This window comes from Ammospiza nelsoni, chromosome 5 (assembly GCF_027579445.1).
Source record: "Ammospiza nelsoni isolate bAmmNel1 chromosome 5, bAmmNel1.pri, whole genome shotgun sequence".
NCBI classification, from domain to species: Eukaryota; Metazoa; Chordata; class Aves; order Passeriformes; family Passerellidae; genus Ammospiza; species Ammospiza nelsoni.
The window spans coordinates 65,090,329-65,109,140 of NC_080637.1; the positions used below are offsets into that span (position 1 = coordinate 65,090,329).

Below are 18,812 nucleotides of genomic sequence, written 5' to 3' on the forward strand. Positions count from 1 at the left end.
AACAACAGGAAATTGTGCCACGTACCTCTGTTGCCAAATCTTGATGGAAATCTCACTTTTAACCAACTGCTTTAGCAGATTGTTAGTCAGAGTGGTTGGACTTCACCAGGATGTGTTTGTGTACCAGAAAATAGGAGGTTCATTTCTGCTGCACAGTTTCAGCATAGATTTATATATTTTTGTGTGACTTACTCATAAGTGCATACATGTAGCTGTCAGTGATCTAAACTTCACTAACTACTTGGGATGAGAAAAATTTTCCCATGGAGTAATTCTGCATAAATTCCACTTACTGTAAAAGGGAAGGAGGGGATTCTCACGCCTTGTGCTGATGTAGATTGATTTTGGAGCTGAGCTATTGGTCTGGCTTGATGAACTTTGCTGTTTTATGTTCCTTTTTTGTTTACTTTCAGCCAAAATTGTATTCCATAAATCATGGCACTGCTTATTGTGGCAGAGATACTATAAAAGTGTTGCTAGTTCTTCTGGATGAAGAAGCTGTCAGTCCTCCTACCCAGAACAAAGCAGACCTGTTGTGTGACAATGAAAACTTAAATTTGTGTGGCATCACCTCTGTTTTGACGCTCTTCAGGTAAGTATTAGGAGGTTTCTTTTGTTGTGCTACTTTGTTTGTGCTTTTTTTAAGGATCTGAGTCTAACAAAGCATTGATGTTACTTACACGAAGCAAATAACCAACGTGCAGTCTGCTGTGAGATTAGGTGTAAAGGGAAAGCAATTTTAGAACAGTTTTGAATTTTCAAAAGTTTTCTGAATCTTCATTAGTATTTTCTAGATACTTTTGTAACATGGATTTTTTTGATATAGTGCATTTCTGGGCTGCACAAACTCTATGAAGGACACCCAAAAACCCATTTCTGTGGGCACTGACCAGGAAACTCACCTGTCCATGCGCTGAAGAAACAGGATGATTGATTTGGTCATAGGTCCTGAGGAATCATTAGCTGTTGACAAAACAGGATGCTGAGAATTTGGTTACAAAGAATTATTGGTTACAAAGAGGATTCATGAACCAGAACAATAGTGTTGACAGTAACATGATGAGGCTATTTTGAAGCTACGTATTTTGGCAATTAAGATAGGAGAACCATTGCAAGGATGGCAGAAATTTTGCACCAGAGACAGCTAGAAATAACTAAAATTTGGCTTATATTGTTCTTTATTTTATTTATGGAAAATTGGATAAAATGAGCTAAATAATCAATGAATTATTGTTGAAGGACCTGTCCTTATATGCACATTGATCTGCCATGAACTTAAACAGAAGTAATTACTTACAAATGCATAGATTAGTTACTATTTCAAGACCAAAAAAATCCCCTTTATATGCATCATTAATTTTTTTCATTATAGGCATCAAGTTTTTTCCTTGATGTATATAACTACTTACATAATGATGTGTAAGAGAGTGGAAACATTTTGTGTGAAATATGTGAAAAACTATATTGAATGTTAACCAGATGCTATTCAGGAGAGTGGAAGAAGAATGGTGGCTTAGATGATCATCACTAGAATTACAAATAATAATAATAATATTGTGTCTGCAGAACTACAATATTGGAAACACACTGCAAAATGAGTACCAGAAATTGGAACTGTAGGTTTGGTTTCTTTGTGCTCTTTTGAGTTGTCACAGTGTATGTTGTTCCTTAAGAAAGTAGAAAATAAGATAAAGCTTGGAGAGTAAAGGTATTTGTCTTTCTGTTTCTGAGGAACTTTGTATGGCAACAGTTTTTATTAATGAATTGCTTTTACATATCCTAAATACTTCTCTTTTTAATATAGATCTCCAGCACGATCCAGTGGCTCTTCTCCAAAACCTCTCAGACAACGTATTCTGAAATCTATGGATGAAAAAGTAATTAAGGTACCCTGTAGGAATTGCTATGCAAATATAGAGGCATTGTAATAATAGTGATAAAATAACAGTAGCAGTGTTACAATTCAATCAGGTATCTGAGATTTTGATCCCATAGCTAAATAAATGTAATTGTGATGAGCCTGTGGAAATGGCCCAACTAGAGCAGTATTGTAATATGAATAGAAATACCTAAAACTCCAGAAGAGAGAGGCTTTAAACTAAAAAGTACTTCCTAATGAAGATTTCTCAGTAAACATGTACTGAATTCATCTCTCTTCATTTACCTATCTGTGTATTCCAGGACCACAGAAATAAACCAAGCTATCTGAAAACAGAGATTAAACTGAATACAGGCACCTGATTTTAGTTCTGATGAAATAGTGTAATAGTGATGGTTTCATTGCTTTTTTCCTTTGGATGCTTTTTATTTGTACCAATCTGAGGACATTTCTATAACATTGCTTTGTGAACAATAAAATAAAGATGCTAATGTTTGCTTTTGTAGATGAAAAGGAACTTTACAGGAGCACACTGATATTGTGAGGGGCTCTATTCAAAAGAACAATATTTCTGAAAATTGCTGTCTTTCAATGCGCTGCATTTTACAAAGTATTTTTCCTTAAAATTGGCAAACTTGAGTGTTGGGACTATGGATGGAGGCAGAGCTTGTCTTCTGCAGTATTTCAACAGAAAGCTAAATAAAAGTAATGGCATAATATTTTTACAGATTTAGTCCTGATATGTAAAAACACAAATCTAATTAGCATGTTAGGAAGAGGTGTTCTAAGCCATCAGTACTGGTTTTAGAACAGCACAATGGAAAAATATCTTTCATGGATATTAGATAAACTTGAACAATAGTGCATGTCTAAGAAGTAGAAAGACATCAAAATGAAAAGTACTATTGGTATTTTCACCATGCATTTTAAATATGCTCCAACTTGATTCTGAGTCTTTTTCTGTGGATTGGGTCAATGATGATTTTGGATTTGCATTTTGGATACATGCACTAATTGGGGTGAAATTTAGTTTAAAATTTATAGGCAAATTATGAAAAAAAAAGTCTGCTTTATTTAATGTAAACAACACATTTAAATTGCAGCTGTACTCATCAAATAGCAAAAATATCATGATGTTTGTATAAAATGTTGAAATACTTAATTATCTTATCCTAATGAAACCTTTGTAATTGGATACACGAACAGTTGTGTTCAATATCAAAGTGCAAAAATTATCTAAAAGTAATTACCTGTCACATTTGAGACATTTGCTGGTTTGATGTGTTTTTGACAGAAACAAGCAAAAATGAGTCAACTGAAATGGTTGTTGATCAACTAATGACTTCTATAACTAATATTCACTTCTCTGCCATCCATTTTGATTTCCACCCTCTCATATCAAATCCTACTTCTTTCTTAAAATGTTGATATTTCATTTTATTTTTTTCTCTCTACGTCTCAACTTCTACAGTTTCTTTTGCATGTTTCTACTTCTCTGTATTCTAAGTCCGTATCTTTCTCTTCTTTTCTCTTTCTGTACCTTCTTTGTGGCTACATACATCTACAAACAAAACTTCAACTGTCACCAATTTGCAGATTGAGTGACCTAAGTGTCCCTCTTGTCAAAATTGGTATCTTCTGTTAATTCTACACTATCCTGTGGATACCCAGCTCTTGATCTTGAGGTGGTAGATCTGTCTTTCCTGGTGTATTTTTGTAACACTGAAGAAGATATTCTACATGCTTTATTTTCACTCCATGGCATTTCTGGAATATTTTTTTCTATATCTACTCAAGTATAATTCACTAGGTGTTCATTTTACTTTTTGATGTGCTGCTCTATGTTTTTCTTAGACTTGATAGTTGCAACTTTAGCCCATGTTCCTTCACTGAGATTACTGTTCAAAAGATTGTTATCAAAGTGATTAGATGCCCTCCTGTTGTTTCCATCTCAGTCTGTTCCTTTAAATTGTAGTACATATAAGCTACTTGTTTTAGCCTGTCTGAATCCACTCATTATTTGATTTGTTGCTTTGCTCTGTCCTTGCTTACATTCACCCTGCAGTACCAGTCTTTGTTGTTCATTTGTTAATTTTCAGCTGAACCCTTTTAGCTTTTATACAGTTTCTTATGGCTGAAGAGATTTCCTATACATATCTGCAGAACTCATTATACTCCTTTCAAACCTTTTTCCGTACCTTTAAATCAACCTCTCCCCACATCTTAGTAGTGCTTTTTGTTGAGATAAATGCCCATTACAGTGACTAATTTCAGTTCCTTTTGCTGTGAATCCCCATATTTCTTGTCTAGGATTGTAATGTCTCTTGGTAGAAATAAATTTTGCTCCGTCGTTACTGTACAGCACATAGCACAGAGAATTCCTTCTCCATAGCTGTAGATTTCAAGCGCTGGAATAACATTTACTGCCTTCTTACAGTGTCAGTCTTCATTATTATTCCATGCAGACATCTTGAAATGTGTACAGGTTGCTTGTAAAATTCAAAGTTATAAATTTTGTTATGCATAGTGTTAGTCATTGATTCAGGAGATACGAGATTTTTTTTGAAGTAAGGGAGTAGCAATATGATGTTTCTTCTCAATATCTGTGATCCTTCAGAAAGTTTCTTTTGCCATATATGTGATGGTAACTTTAGTTCCAAAAGACTGTCCTAAGTGCCTTTTTACCATGCTGCCTCTGATAGGTGTTAGGTGGTTAGTCTACATTATAAGTTTAGGATGTCTCATTAGGACTTATCCCATAAAAGTTGTCTTTTCCATGATATTTGAGAAGGGAAGAAAAATACAGTAGTGGTGTTTAGTTTGGTTGTATGCTCAGTCCCTATATCTAAATGAAGAAGTTTAGGCAAATTTAGAAAGAAAAAAGAGAAATACCTTAATTAAAAATAAAATTTTAAAGAAGCAAGAGGTAAAAATTTGTTTTCCCCTCTTTCCTTAAGAGGGTCTGAGTTCTCAACTTCTGTGGAATTATATGGAGGAATGCAGATTGATAATATTTAGACCTAGGGCACATCATCACTATGTGTTTTAGTATCTAAAAATAAGGACAGTGGATAAAATAAACAGGTAGCTATGAACTGGAATTGGTGTTCAGAAATAAAATAAATCTTGTGGATGTTTCCACTGTGCCAAAACAAATTCCTGGCAACAGTGAATGACGAAGAAATATTTTTCATCTTTCAATCCTCATTAAATACTGGAAGAAACACAGAAATATCACCCAACTATATTGGCATTTGTTGGGAAGCAAAGCTGTTGCTCTTATTGCTTGATGAGAAAGAAGTCTGGGGAACAAGCATGTTGCATTGTTTCATTTCCTCTCGCAGAAGTAGGTAAGAATAAGAATATGAAACTTGGTTTTTCCTTTGGGAGCCGATTTAGTTTCTAGTTTATCTGTTGTTTAAGTGAAGTGTCTTCTGGTGAATGGTGTTTTGTAGAAGGAGTCTTTAATTCAGAAAGGTCTGTGGAACATGTATTGAGTTATGTCTCTTGTCAGCTGTCCTTGTTATGTCACTTGTCTGCTTTATTGAAATACACAAGCAGCTTAATTGGACAGGAGAGAATTGTTTTATCTGAAAAGGATTCATCCAGCCTTATGTCTGCTTTTTTGACTCATATTTCTGCTTATGTGAAATGAGTAGAAACCCTGTTGTTGACTAGTTATTTTGTAGATATCAATGGGTTATTAAAGCTTTGCTTAGTGGTGTGAGAGGGGAATGAACAGGCTGTTACAATAACCTGCTTTGTTTAGCCTCAGGAGCAACTTAGGACAAAAAAAGTTGCATAATAAGATTTTCATCTGTGTTCTGCACTGCAAAATATTGAGACCTTCAAGTTGTAGGTGAAATCGGTTCCTGAACTAATGGGATTGAGTGGAACTGAGAACTTCAGAACTGAAAACTGAAGAATCAAAGTTATTAGGCTGTAAGCATGCAATATATGAGAGTGTAACAGATCTTTTTTTGCAAAGTTAAGATTGTTTTGGCCTTTTGATATATTGTTTTAGAAAGCCTGCTGCACTGTTAGCAGACTTACCCTGAAACAGCTGCAAGGACTTTCAGTAGTTTGCTGTGGTTTTTTTTCTTAATGTAACCGGAGACAACCTTTCCTATATGAGGCACTATTTCCCTCCAGTTGGGAACATAGCTGCAGATCTAGTTTTAAGAAGAATTTGTGGCTTAAGAACTCTAACAAATCTTGGCATGCTTGAAGTTCATTGTAATTTTACTGTGTATAGAAATCCTTCCAAGAAAAAAGCAAAAATCTTGGTTTGCCTTTCTCATGTGACTTTTTCATGTCTCTATAAAATGACTTAATATCTAGCTTCATGCACTGCTGTTATTTTTCATAGCTTAGTTCTCTAAATGCTGTTACTTGAGAGAATTGTTTTGCCTATTTGTGACTCCAGTACAAATAAACTGTGACTTGGAAAACTATTAACAGGAAGTTATCAAGTTTTCCTGTATGCCCACTGTAATTGTGAGCAGAAGAGTCATAGTAATAGAGAAAACAATCTTCACGTAGTAGTCTTATCTATTGTTGCAAGAAATGTCTGTTTCCTTAGTGCAATATAATTATGGAGAACACCAAAGTTGATTGGTAGCTTAGTAGAGGAGGGAAGTAAATAGCATGAAAAGGTTACATGTTCAGCACACAATCTGAGGAAAGACTTGATGTCAGTTGATAAACCACATTTGTGTAGAAAATACCATTTTCATTTCTACAAGACCCCTAAACTACTTTGTTTAGTATCCATAGCTGTGAGTTTTGTTTGAAAGCCAATAATGAGGTGATTTGGGGTTTATGTTCTCAAAACAGTAGCAGGTTATTTTGGGATAGCAAAAGGCTGGTACAATATTGTGCTAAAAAAATAAATTGATTATTGCAGAACAATAAAAGCTTTCTATCTACCTGAGATATCCAGGATATTTTTTAATAATATACCTTTGTTTGGCAAAGATATAATTTATTATTTTGTTACTTCTCCTTTTTTACTCCTTTCCCTTTTTCAACTTCCTCTTTCAACTTACCTTGAATATTTTTTTTCTCAGAGGACAAGGGTAAGGATGGAGAAAATAAATTTTCTTTTCATCTCTTTTTCCCTTCCAAACAGTACTCTAGTTGTTTGGCTAGAAAATAAAAACATGTGTTTGTTGTTACTGATGTAGGTTTTCAAATTCTATTATGCCATTCCAGTGCATAAAAACCAAATCTCAACATTCTTAGTGACTAAATATTGGCAGTACTGTCTGTATGCAGATGCTGGAAGGAGATCTGGAACAGATTATAATGTAACATTTAGAAATAAATAGAGCATGCACCATTAATATTTCACATAAAAGCAAATGTTTTATATGGGCATCTTGAACAACTGAAAGCTTTCTCTAGATACAGATGTTAAGGTGGGAGAATGTACTGCTTTATCTGCTTATTAGGACTTCTAATTGGCCTATCTGTGCTGAAACAGTTGTAAATTCTATCCTACTTTGTCCCAGCTGAAGAAGGGTAACAGTGAACCTTTTCTTCTGAAGTGCAGCAGAACTTTTCTTTTTATGGGGATAAGAGCAACATCTGACTTGCTTGTGAAGAGGAGAGGGAATAGTAAGGCTGAGTTCATTGTGTGCCATTTGTGTGCAGCAGACTGATCTCCCAACATTTTTCCTCTCCCAGAGCAGTGGGTCGTTGGAGTGGTGCTCTTAAAGTAGTGATTTTTAGGGAATTTAATATAAAAGAACTTAAAAAGATTTTTTTCTATGAGCTTTTTCAAGCTGTTGACAGGTTGCATTGTGTGCTTCAAGTAAATTTTAGGTTGATCTTTGTTCTTAAAAACATTCCAGTGAAGCTCTACTTTGTAATTCAATGCTAGACTTGTGTTCCTTTGTGCTGCCTTCAGGCTGTTAAAATGTGCTTATTGCTACTTCAACCAATGTAATACAGTATGGAACTGTAGCACAGTTCTTTATACTACTGAATCTATGTTCCTAGACTGGTTGAGAAGTTTGACTGCTTCAACAAAGGTGTCTTACACTCTGTATTCACCCTCTAGATTAGTTCTAACATCCAGTCTGATTTGGTAGAGCTTTGTGTGTCCTGTTTGCAAATGCCTGACTGGTATGTGATGCAATAGACATATTTCAAGCTTCAGTGAAGTTGAAACACAGATGGGTTTATGTTGTGAGTTTTTCAGTGTTTGAGCTTGACTTCTGTCTGTTGACTGCACATATTTTATCCCTACAAACTGAATTAGTGAAGTGAAAGATGGGAGTGGTAAAAAGAAATGCTGTTGTTTGTAAAAAAATAATTGCTGGTTATAGAATGGTAACTGTCAGACTTTCTTGCTCAAATTTTCTGTTCTTCATGCTGTATTTATTATAGATTAATCAACTTTGCAAAATTGTAGTTTATTTGCCTCTTGCAATATGAATGTGACAGAAAGCCATTGAAGTTGCATAATTTTTGATGTGTGTCATTTACTGAACAGTAATTCAGAATTGAGGAATTTGTAAAGGATTAAAATGAAGTTTTTCAAAAACATATCAAGTACTGGAAAATATTTTTCATTAATATTACAGTAACCTGGAGCTGAAAGGAAATGCAAGTCCTGTATCTCCTTAATATTATAATTGTACAATATGATGTTCACTAAATTTAAATTAGACAGGTGCTCTATCCTTCAAAACACTTTCTGAAAAGAATATAGTGACATAGACAGTCTAGAGCTTCCTCACAAGAGGAAAAGGAGGTGCAGACTCTGATCTCTACTCTCAGATGGCCAGCAATAGGACACAAAGGAATGGCATGAAGCTTTTTGAGGAGTTTAGGTTGGATATTAGGAAAAAGATGTTCACCTGAATGTTGATTGGGCACTGGAACAGGCTGCCTAGGGTAATGGTTGCACTACCAAGCCTGACAGAATTCAAGAAGTGTTTGGACAATGCTCTCTGGCATGTGGTGTGATTCTTGGGGTGTCCTGTGCAGGGCCAGGAGCTGGACTTGATGGTTCTTGTGGGTCCCTTCCAATTCTATAATTCTACTTACAGTCAGTGAGCTGAGGCATAATCTTGAAGCATACGAACCTTGTAAATATCTCTGTATGTAGTCTTATTTTGTGGTAAATATTTTAAAGTACAAAGTAGATTAACACTAGGAAGATATTTGAGTTTTTGAGAGTCAGTCTTGCTAGCTTGTCCTGTTAAATCTCCTTTTCTTTCCCAGTCTGTTATCTGGCCCAAACAAATTGCAGTTTGGGAGTGATAGACAACAGGGAAAACTTGGTATTTTTGACTCTTGAAGGGAATACTGAGGATTAAATTAAAACTATCTATGTCCAGGTGTATTGAACCAGAAAGAATAACTTGTTTCTGTAAATGAATGAGGTATTTTTTTCCAAATACTCAGTGTATTCACTTGGCCAACAGCAGTACCATGAAGAGATATCTAGGCTGCATCTCAGTGATAAGCTCTAGTCTGTTACCCTGTATGTAGGAAAGCAGGATCTCATCAAAGTGGCATCAATTGTGACTGAATTTTGTGGATAATGTCCTCTGGGAAAGGGTGTTTCTGGGAACATTATTCTCTTTCCTTCTATCTAAATCTGAGAATTTAAATTAGAAGAAAAGTATATCTCTAAAGGTCAAATCTGAACTGCAGGTTTAATCTTGCTTGTGCTAAGAGGAAAAGTAGACTTGCATAATGCAAACCTTTTAATCAGAAAAGTGTCTGTAAACCTCTTATTCAACAAATCACTCCTGCTATCTATTTATGTATTAATATTTATTTTGTAACAGTGCTTATTACTTGTTCTTTTCTCTGATGCTTTTACTGAAGCACCTGTTCGGCTCAAATTGATTTAAATTTGCCTGTGCTGTTGTGATGGAATTATTAGCTAAAAATCCACTTATATTGTAGATATCTGCTTTGTGCTATGTCTTTCAATATAATTCCTATAATCCAGTGCACTTTGAAATGGAAGTGAGGGCAGAGTTTGTCTTGCAGAACCTATAACATTTATTGTCAATTGTACAGAAAGTACAATGCTTGACCCAAAATTCTTAGCTGATGTGAAACTGTAACTTAAGAATAAGCTGAGGAAATTTTACCTGAGACTTGAGCTAAATGGGCATGTTTTGGCAAATGAGGAGTTAGACATTGGCATTCAGTGGTGAAGTGGCTTTGTTTGAAGATCTAAGAATTAATGTGTACCTTTCTGAAGGTGCTGAAACATAGTTTTGAATTATTTTAGTACTTTTAATAGAATAATAAATTATTATTCTTGAAAGCCCTTATGCTTTTTAAATTAATATCTAATTTTCATTTTTAATGTAAGCATATCCATTGTTCTGGTATTTTATGTGAAAAGAATGGTAAAGCTCATTATTATACAAGTCTTGCTGGTGTTGTCTTTCACTTTTTTAAATTATAGAAGCTAATAGCAGATTGGTATTTGCAGATGAAGCAATCTTCAATTAAGTCCCAGTTTGCCTGTACATATAAAAATGATTTGAGTGAAATGAGTGGCCAGCATTCCCGTGCAATTCCAACCTGCAAACATTCTGTACCAAAGCAACATTTAAAAGCTGGAAAGCCCACAGGTAAGCTGTGGTAGGATTCAATAAATAAATGTGTGATGGGTAATACTTTAAATGCTATCCAAAAAGCCTTTAGCATAACTCAAATATTTTCAAGAAAAGGAACAAAAATGTCTCATTGTTCTCCGTGTCTCATATGCCAGTTAAATCTTTTTGCAATAAAATTGTAGTGCCAATGCTTTGAAATTATAAATGTTTGAAGAGTATGTTGATGCTATCTTGCAGTAAAAAAGTGATATATATTGCATATATGACATATCTGTTCTTATTCTACAAAAGTAAGCCAAGTGCAATTTATATTTTTGCCATTAAAGGGGGGAAAATTTGTTTTACTGCACTACAAACTATATAATATATAAAATTTTTATGCCCTTTAACCCTCTCTTCCAATATCTTAAAGTTATAAATCCACTTCCCTAAGTTAGTTCTTACATGTTTTTGAGCAATGTAATTTTAAATTGGCAATGCTCTTATGAGCACATAGCAAATTTAATAGCAATGACAAGCATAGCTTTGTTTTATTGGTAATACATTATTTTTTATTAAAAAAAATAACATGGCAGTCCTTATAGAAAAAGGATGTGTGTTCCCAGGTAACTTTTTATTTCATCACATATGTTTTTGATATTCTTACATGACAGAAGGTCCAAATTCATGTCTTGATGTACCAGGGCTTGGAACTATTTCTGAAAGTGTTCACCAGACTAGAAGTTATACAGAAATGGGAAAGCTGAGTTGTCAGCCAAGGAACAAGAACTCTGAGAATGAACAGATGGATCTGAATAATGACAAAATAATCTGTGACAAGGAAAGTGAACCATCTTTGCAAAAAAATACTAAAAGACTGAAGACTTCAAGCAGCTCTAAGAAGGAATTGGACAGCAAAATTGGTGGAAAAAGAAAACAGACCAAAAGTGCAAGTAAGAATAAGTTGATTGCTGGTCAGGCAAAATTAACTCGCTTTTTTCAACTCTAAGTTTTTGTTTTCACATACATGTATATTGGCAGATGTAAAATTATGCAAGAAAGCAGGTGAAATTTATGAATTACTTCCTTTCATATGTAAATAATTGAAAGTATCTTGTGTATTATAGTAGACAATTACTTAGAAGCCTGGATCATGCTGAAGTATTTTATTTTTTAATAACAGTACATTGTTAATGATTACACTGTTATTTTTGGTAATGAATTATGTATCCCTCTACAATGCAATGGGAAATTAAGTTTGGATGTGTATGTACAGTTACACTAACACTCAGTAACTTCAAATTACATTAAATTGAGAATAAAATGTTTAATCTTCAGAGAAGGTGGTGGAGATCAGTAGTTTTCACACTTGCCAACAAGGTCGATAGACTCTTCCCAGCATACACCTGAGGACTACAGGAGAGAAAAAGAGCTTGAAAATTTAAATCATCAAAGAACCAGAATTCTTATGGCTTCTGGAAAAATTAATTTAACAAATGCTCCCTCCCCTGTGCACCGAATCATAACAGTCATGTAGTCTCTAAATGAACATATAACAAATTGCTATATTGACATTGTAGTGTACTTTACCAAAATGAAATAACTTTCTGTGTAAAAATAAAATATATTTACTGTCAAAATCTCTTCTTCCAATAGGTAATTTAGCTGAATTTTCTTCATCTGTGGTCTCTCTTTCCTGTATTGACTCAATATTTTGAATTTCGGTGTCAGCTGGAAAAGCCATGGCTCCCTTCAGTGCAGGATAAGGTAGTTGCTTTCTACCTAAGTTGATTGGCATAACATGATTGAAGAAATCATGCCTGGAACCTCTGTCCTGTTTTGCGGGAAGACAAGAGGTTTATCTTTATTTAAAGTCAATTGTATCACATTTTGTTCTTTATATTCCAACAGGGCAGTTATTTTATGTTTCAAAATCATACGTTAATAGTTATGACCTGTATTGCATCCTTGGCCAAAATGGTGTAATGAACATAATTAAATAACGAGTCCCATGTTTGGCAAAGTTAAAAACCTGTTGCTGCATATAGGGACATCATCAAATATAAATATCAGTTTCTTCTTACCCCCCACAACCCCCATCCTCCAAGTTTTGGCTACTGTCTGTGAAAATCAGATTTAATTCAACTGTCTGAGTTACACATTTAGAATCTTGGCATTAGGTATATAGAGTTGAACTTTTTTTTCTTGACTATGTTATGTTGAACTGGTATGTTAATATATTAACCTGGTTATTGATTTAAATTGTTGCACTTGTTTTCTAAAGGGGTGTAAATGAATTTCAATATTTCAATTAAGCCAAAATTTAAAACTGAACTCACCAAAACCTTCGTGTTTCCAGCATTCTTATCATTGAAAACACTGCTGTCTTCAGTCTTGTAGTACTTCAGCAAAGGTATAGCTCCTCTGTTCATACTTTTATCTCCATTTTGTAGAGTTTTTCCTAGATTTAATGCAGCAAGAAACATATCTTCATCTTCTACCTCTTGCAGAGACTTTGAAACTGAGAGTAGAAAACCTTGAGAAAAAAGAGAGAGAAGGGAGAGAATTAGGAGATATGATGAGATGCACATTTTTTAGTCATTTAATGCTTGCGTAAAGGTTTGGCACTTCTCAAATTCTAAGAAATCTTTCCCAGTGGTAAATAATTGTGTTTTCCATTTCTGGAATGGCACACTTTATATATTTTACAGGTTGAATGGAAACTACTTCAATGGCTGATGAGTTCATGCTTTTAAAATGACTCACATCAAAGTGTAACCTTTTCTATAATCCTTCTAATCCCATCTGTTTAGAACTAAAACATTTCTTTGTCATACCTAATTTGTTTCTTTGTATGTTTTTAGAAGAGATTAGTTTCTTTTGGTGGATCAATATGGCAAAGTTCACAGAAAAAGTGATGTCCATTTGAGTTGTTTATCAAGCCTTACGTCTGGTTAAGGCAATTTAAGAAGAGTAACTAATCTACATAAGTAAGAGGGATTCTTGTGTGATGCATCATGGTTGTGAATCTGGATTCACAAAAGAGCTGAAATTCTGGAAATTTGATGATGGCTTAGACTGCTACCATGTAAAAGCTGAAATAATTAATTTGTGTTTTGATGTCTGTTATGTCAGGTTGCATTATACCAAAGAGCTAATGGCTAGAAATGTTTATTAGTACCTAATTACCTGTGTTTTTGTTTTCTTACTGAAAGTGGACCTTTCTCTGCTACAAATATAACATAGTCAAATATGCTTGCTAAGAATGTAGAAAGAAAAGTAAACTTCAGTTTTTCATTTGAAATGTATTTGAAATGTATTTATTACCCTGGAAGCAAATATAAATGTTTCTGCACACTACTGTTGCATTGTTGTTGTGTGGGGCTGGTTGTTGTTGTTGGCTGTTTTTGTTTGGTTTGGGGTTTTCTGCCTTATCTGGAAAGCAAATAGGGCCAGCTGAAATTTAGCTAATCTCTTAATGTCAGTGATAGAAACCACACATCCATTGGCTGTGTGCCTCTTAGCTAGTGCTTCAGGGGACCATGCTGCTATTCAAGACAAAGCACCAGGAAATTGGCCACTGTTCCCTGCTGAACTTCCTGGAAAACCACCTGCCTTGCCAAAGTAACTTCTTGCTAAGACATTTCGTGGGAAAAAATGTCATGCTGGACTAAGCAGATTTTGACTAAGAAACTTTTTTGGTGTTCTCTCTTTTCTCCAAATGAGAAAAATGCATTTCTGGGCAAAGCATCTCTCACAAACAGAATTGTTGCTTATCATCTTTTTCATTTCCTTGCTGTAGAGCTGGTACTTGCCTTTGGCTAATTGAAGTGTTTTCTTTCCTTTGACTTTAACTGCCTGTCTACAGAGGAGACAAATTTGAGAGTTGATTGTACGGGGTTTAATACTTATCATCCAATAATTTTTATTTTTCCCTCACATTAAGTATTTGTACAGTTTTTTCAATTAATAAGCAAAAGCCATACATGCTCTCTTGCAGGTACTTTTCATTTAGCTCAGCCTCGACAGAACAGGAGTGCTCTGGAGCTGTGGTGGCAGAAAGCTGTTCTTTTCATATGTTGGTCTAAGAGTTGGAAAACAAGCAATCAACCCAGTAGTTTGGGTAGGTGGCAGGAGCTTCTGCTTCTCTGGAGCTCTGGCACCCCCAGGTGTGCAGCATCTCACACAGGGCTCACTTTTTAATGCTTCTATCATTTAATACAAAACACAGCTGACCTGGATCGTTCAGTTTGTCTGTCTACAGCATCTGGCTAGTTTTCTACTATGAGACACAAGCTGATGTCAGTGAAGGAATGTGTTTGTCAGGGCAGACTTATGGTACTTGCCCCAGGATCTTCTGCTGCTTCTTGAAGTAGTTGTTAATTTTTAAGGTTTGAAGATCCAAGGTGATTGTGAGTGATAATGAGTAGAACTTTTAACTAGGCTGCCAAGAAATCCAGAGCACATGTCTGTAGATTCAATGACTTATCAACTGCTCTGAACAAGCAGAAAACATTTGTACACCTGCAGATATGCAATGTGTGTGTTGTGTACAGCTCTTCATAATGCCTTGGAAATCCTAGCACTCTGACATCTACATTTTTATTTATTCCTCCTGCAACTAGAATTTTAGTAAAAATTTAAGATGTTTTAATCCATCATTTTCTATGTTTTACCATTATTCGGACTTTAAAAAGTTATAAATAGTATTATTAACCCAGCAGTGCTTTCAGAACAATAAACATTCCTTTGAGAAATTCTTCTTGCTTCTACTTTGTTACAACAAAATATGAACTCTTAACATCAGAAATCTCATGTGGTATATGTATAAATATAAATTTATATGTGTATCTATATATAAATATATATATATAAATATACATTTATATATGTATCTATATAAAATCTAGATGATAACATATCTGGACTTTCTCTGTACTCATTTTGAATTCTATGAATGTGTTACAAAACAATTGCAGTAGTTTCATTTGGTCTTGTAACTGCTGCAATTGCTGTGTACAAGTGCTCAATTCCTAATTCCTAATCCTATTGAGTGAAGAATAAATGAAGCAGTATGTATTGTATAAATTCAATTATTTTCTATTATCAGAATTGAAAAACTTCACAATACAAGAGATACTATTTAAGTAACCTTAATAAATCATTTTAGTCAATCTTAAAATAGCACAAAACCAATTGGTAAATGTTAATTTGCTCAGTGGCTTACTACTTCTGATTTTAAAAGGTGATTTGTTTGTTTTATTTTTAGTTTGGATCTTGCACATTTTATACAAACAGCTGTATTTTACTCTGATTTGTGGAAATACTAATCCCTTCTTGTGTGTTCTATCTAAATTCCTCAGTGTTTTAGTTCCAAACCCTTCCCACCAAACCAAACAAGCGCGTGTTAAAGTGGAGATTCTCTGTGCTAAAAATGGACAGAGCGTGTCAGCAGTTCACAGGGCAGATAAGAGGTAATTAGCACACTTCATTATTGACTGTGGGAAATTAAGACCCTTGCCTAGCACTGTTTTGTTGTTCCTCCTGCTGAATTGGTAGTCACCTGGAATCAGTAAATTGATTTAACATGAAATAGGCACAATGTTGCCATAAGAGATCAGCTCTGGACTTGTGCAGGGGCACGGCTCTAAATATTTGGAGAACCTAAAAGTCATCTTCTATAAATGTGTCAGGAGAATGTACAAGAAAAGGGTGGGGGTGAAACCCCACAAACTAAATTATTTTTACCAAATTTCTGCCCAAGATCTGAGGTATCCATTTCAGTCCTCTGTTGACTTACAGTCTGTGTATTTATAGAATGAAATGTTACATTTGTTTGTGTTACAAATTAATTTCACAGTTGGGAAGACTTTAAAAATATTTTCTGCTGTTTGTTTTGAAAGGCATTTCAGAATTTCATTTGAAGCAAGTACATAAAAATGTGAGTATTTCTTAAGGAATTGTGCAGCAGCAGCAGAGAACAATTTATGCATAGTTTCTTCCAGCAAAGTTAGTGATAAACATATTGGTGACTGTGTCTGGCCTTTTTTAGAATTATTTCTATTATATAAAATGGTCTGTTCTTGTAGGAAAAATTTGCCAATCCACTGTGTTTAGAATTAACTGATTCACTGTTTAAAAACAAATTAACCCCCCCCCCCCGAAATATATCCCTGCCTCCCTAAGTTTCTTCTTCTCAAGAACTTTTTGCAAAGCAATCCATATGTAAGTCTATTAAGGATGCCCAATTAATCAATGAAGTGGAAAGAGGAAAAGAGGGAGATTGCTCAAGCCATAGTAGCTTCTTAATTAAGAAAAAAACCCAGTGGTGATAGTGAAATATTCTGTTTTCATGTAAAAACAAGGCACACTCAATTATTCTGTAACCAACAGCAGGAACTTCCTTATGAGAACAATAAAGAGAATAAAAAAGACTGGGCCCCTGTGCTTTGCAGGCATATGAGAGGATTTCAGCCAAGAAAAAAATACAGGAAAAAGCAGGAGGTGCAACTGCAATTTTGAGCTTCATTTGAGCACAGGATGTCTGTGAGAGGCTTTGAAGCTGCCTATCCAGTGCAAGCCTGCTAAAATTCCTGTGATTTCTACTCTTCACCATTACTGTTCATATGGTTTTGATAGTGCTGAGGGGAGTAATTTATTTTGCATAACTAACATGAAGGCTGGAAAACTTTTTTAGGAATATTGATTATTGTCAGCTCTTTACCAATGGTGCAGGAACCATTGTTGAATTAAGCTCCCTAAAGGGCAGTGAATGCCCTTGCTGGTACACAGTGATGACCACAGCTGGTGTTTCAGAGGAGCAGAGCAGCAGTTCTTCTCTTTGCTATTATCTGAAAGGGGTCTGGATAAGGTAGATGAATGTTGCTATCAATATAGTTCCTATTATCCATGAATCCTATTGATGATGTAGTTGTGTCCTACACGTCAGTCCAGGTTCTTTTACTGAGCTGGATCCTCTGAGTCAGTTTGTGTGATAAGATGCAGCTCTCATGTAGAAAGAGGAATGAATCCAACTCTGCTCAATTTCTTTTTAGCAGAGCAATTGTTCAGTAAATTGGCTCTTCATTAAAATCAAAATGATTTACTGTTTTTCACCTGGGGTTTTTTACCAAAAATGTCTCTTTTTTTTTGTCTATTTTTTGTTTCTATTTTTATTTTTACATTTCAGGCTCTTTTAAACACAATTGCATTTTCATCTGAATTTTTTCTACTAATGCTTTTTTCTTATGACAGAGTATAAGCCTCAGTTGTTTGGAATCTTGGTAGTTATGGAATAATAATGCTGCATTATGAGACCATGAAATATTTTTACACTGTTTTGGATGTCAGGTACATTTTTGAGATATGCTATTTTGTAAGATATTCCTTAAATAAACACAGAAGTCGGAGGTGTTTACACACAGAAATGTTCTAGTATAGTTTTCACATGGTATGCTGAGCCACATACCTAAGGTGTGGGTCTGGGTTTCTCCTCATGAATTCTGGAAAAAGAATCAGTTATTTTTTAATTCTGTTATTGTGAAGTAAATTTTAAAACCTACAAGGACCCACCAGGTATTCTCTCTCTGGTGTGCCATACCAGTCTGTGATTTTGGCTCTTCACTGTTTACTCTAGCAACAAGGGGTTGGAACCAGATAATCTTTGAGGTCCTTTCCAAGCCAAACCATTGTGTGATGCTACTCCTGCCATTCATATGCTATTAGCACAATGGTGTAGAGAATGAGACAATATGTGCATGTTCCCTTAATTGTTGCAATGCTTGTGGTTGTTGTCCAAAGACTGGGAGTCACGTTATGATTTAGTGACTCTCGTATCCTTGAATGTATTTTCTTTATTATCTGTGCTAACAATCTAACCAAATTGTACCTGCTTCTGTTATATCAATTCCAGTCATGGCTTTTTCATCCCAAGTATGTGCACTTTGTGTATGATTGAAACATCTGTCTCACAGACTCTGAGGAAGAGGAATTGCAGGCTGTTAATCATACAGTTTCTACTGTGTGTTACCTTTGTCTGCAGAAGAGACTGTGCTACCACTGATACTCAAAAGTACAGCCAGATACTTATAAAAGCTCTCAGGAGTTCCTGCACAGAATGGCAGTCACACTGGAGATTCTGATGGAAGCTGTCCAGGAGAAATCAACTAAGTTTCTGGACATACCACGTCCCTCTATGCCAGCATGCCTGGTAATTCCCATAAATGAGAGCCTGTTGGAGTCAGCCAAATTACTCTGGCAGATGTCTGCTTCTTTGGTGTTGACAATCCAGATGGGTGGATTGTTGTTACCCAGTCTTTCTGCAGGCTTTAAACAGGTCTGTGTACACTGGCGCCAGGACT

At 35.1% G+C, this 18,812-nt stretch overlaps 2 protein-coding genes across 3 annotated transcripts in view; one reads left to right on the top strand and one right to left on the bottom strand.

Annotated features, from left to right (window-relative positions):
• PARPBP (PARP1 binding protein) overlaps positions 1 to 13,812 on the top strand; it is a 39,532-nt gene extending 25,720 nt beyond the window's left edge. The window contains exons 8-11 of one of the 2 annotated variants that reach the window (XM_059472942.1): positions 414 to 592; positions 1,805 to 1,886; positions 10,347 to 10,488; positions 11,127 to 13,812. In XM_059472942.1, coding sequence (XP_059328925.1) covers positions 414 to 592; positions 1,805 to 1,886; positions 10,347 to 10,488; positions 11,127 to 11,461 — 738 coding nt within the window. In that variant the 3' untranslated portion in view covers positions 11,462 to 13,812. The remainder of the gene's footprint in view (positions 1 to 413; positions 593 to 1,804; positions 1,887 to 10,346; positions 10,489 to 11,126) is intronic. The other variant, XM_059472943.1, reaches the window with a different exon arrangement.
• Positions 11,816 to 13,043, bottom strand: PMCH (pro-melanin concentrating hormone). Its single transcript, XM_059472629.1, has 3 exons — positions 12,792 to 13,043; positions 12,085 to 12,286; positions 11,816 to 11,865 (listed from the first exon to the last, which is right to left on the bottom strand). The coding sequence occupies exons 1-3, from the start codon at positions 13,041 to 13,043 to the stop codon at positions 11,816 to 11,818; spliced, it is 504 nt and encodes a 167-aa protein (XP_059328612.1).
• Positions 13,813 to 18,812: the final 5,000 nt, after the last annotated feature.

Excerpts from the sequence above, each read along its gene's own strand:
- PMCH (XM_059472629.1), bottom strand. The coding sequence starts at position 13,043 with ATGTGCATCTCATCATATCTCCTAATTCTCTCCCTTCTCTCTCTTTTT. Across the intron at positions 12,287-12,791 it reads CTGGAAACACGAAGGTTTTG|GACAGAGGTTCCAGGCATGA; the intron begins GTGAGTTCAGTT and ends CCCGCAAAACAG. Across the intron at positions 11,866-12,084 it reads TGGAAGAAGAGATTTTGACA|TCCTCAGGTGTATGCTGGGA; the intron begins GTAAATATATTT and ends TCTCTCCTGTAG.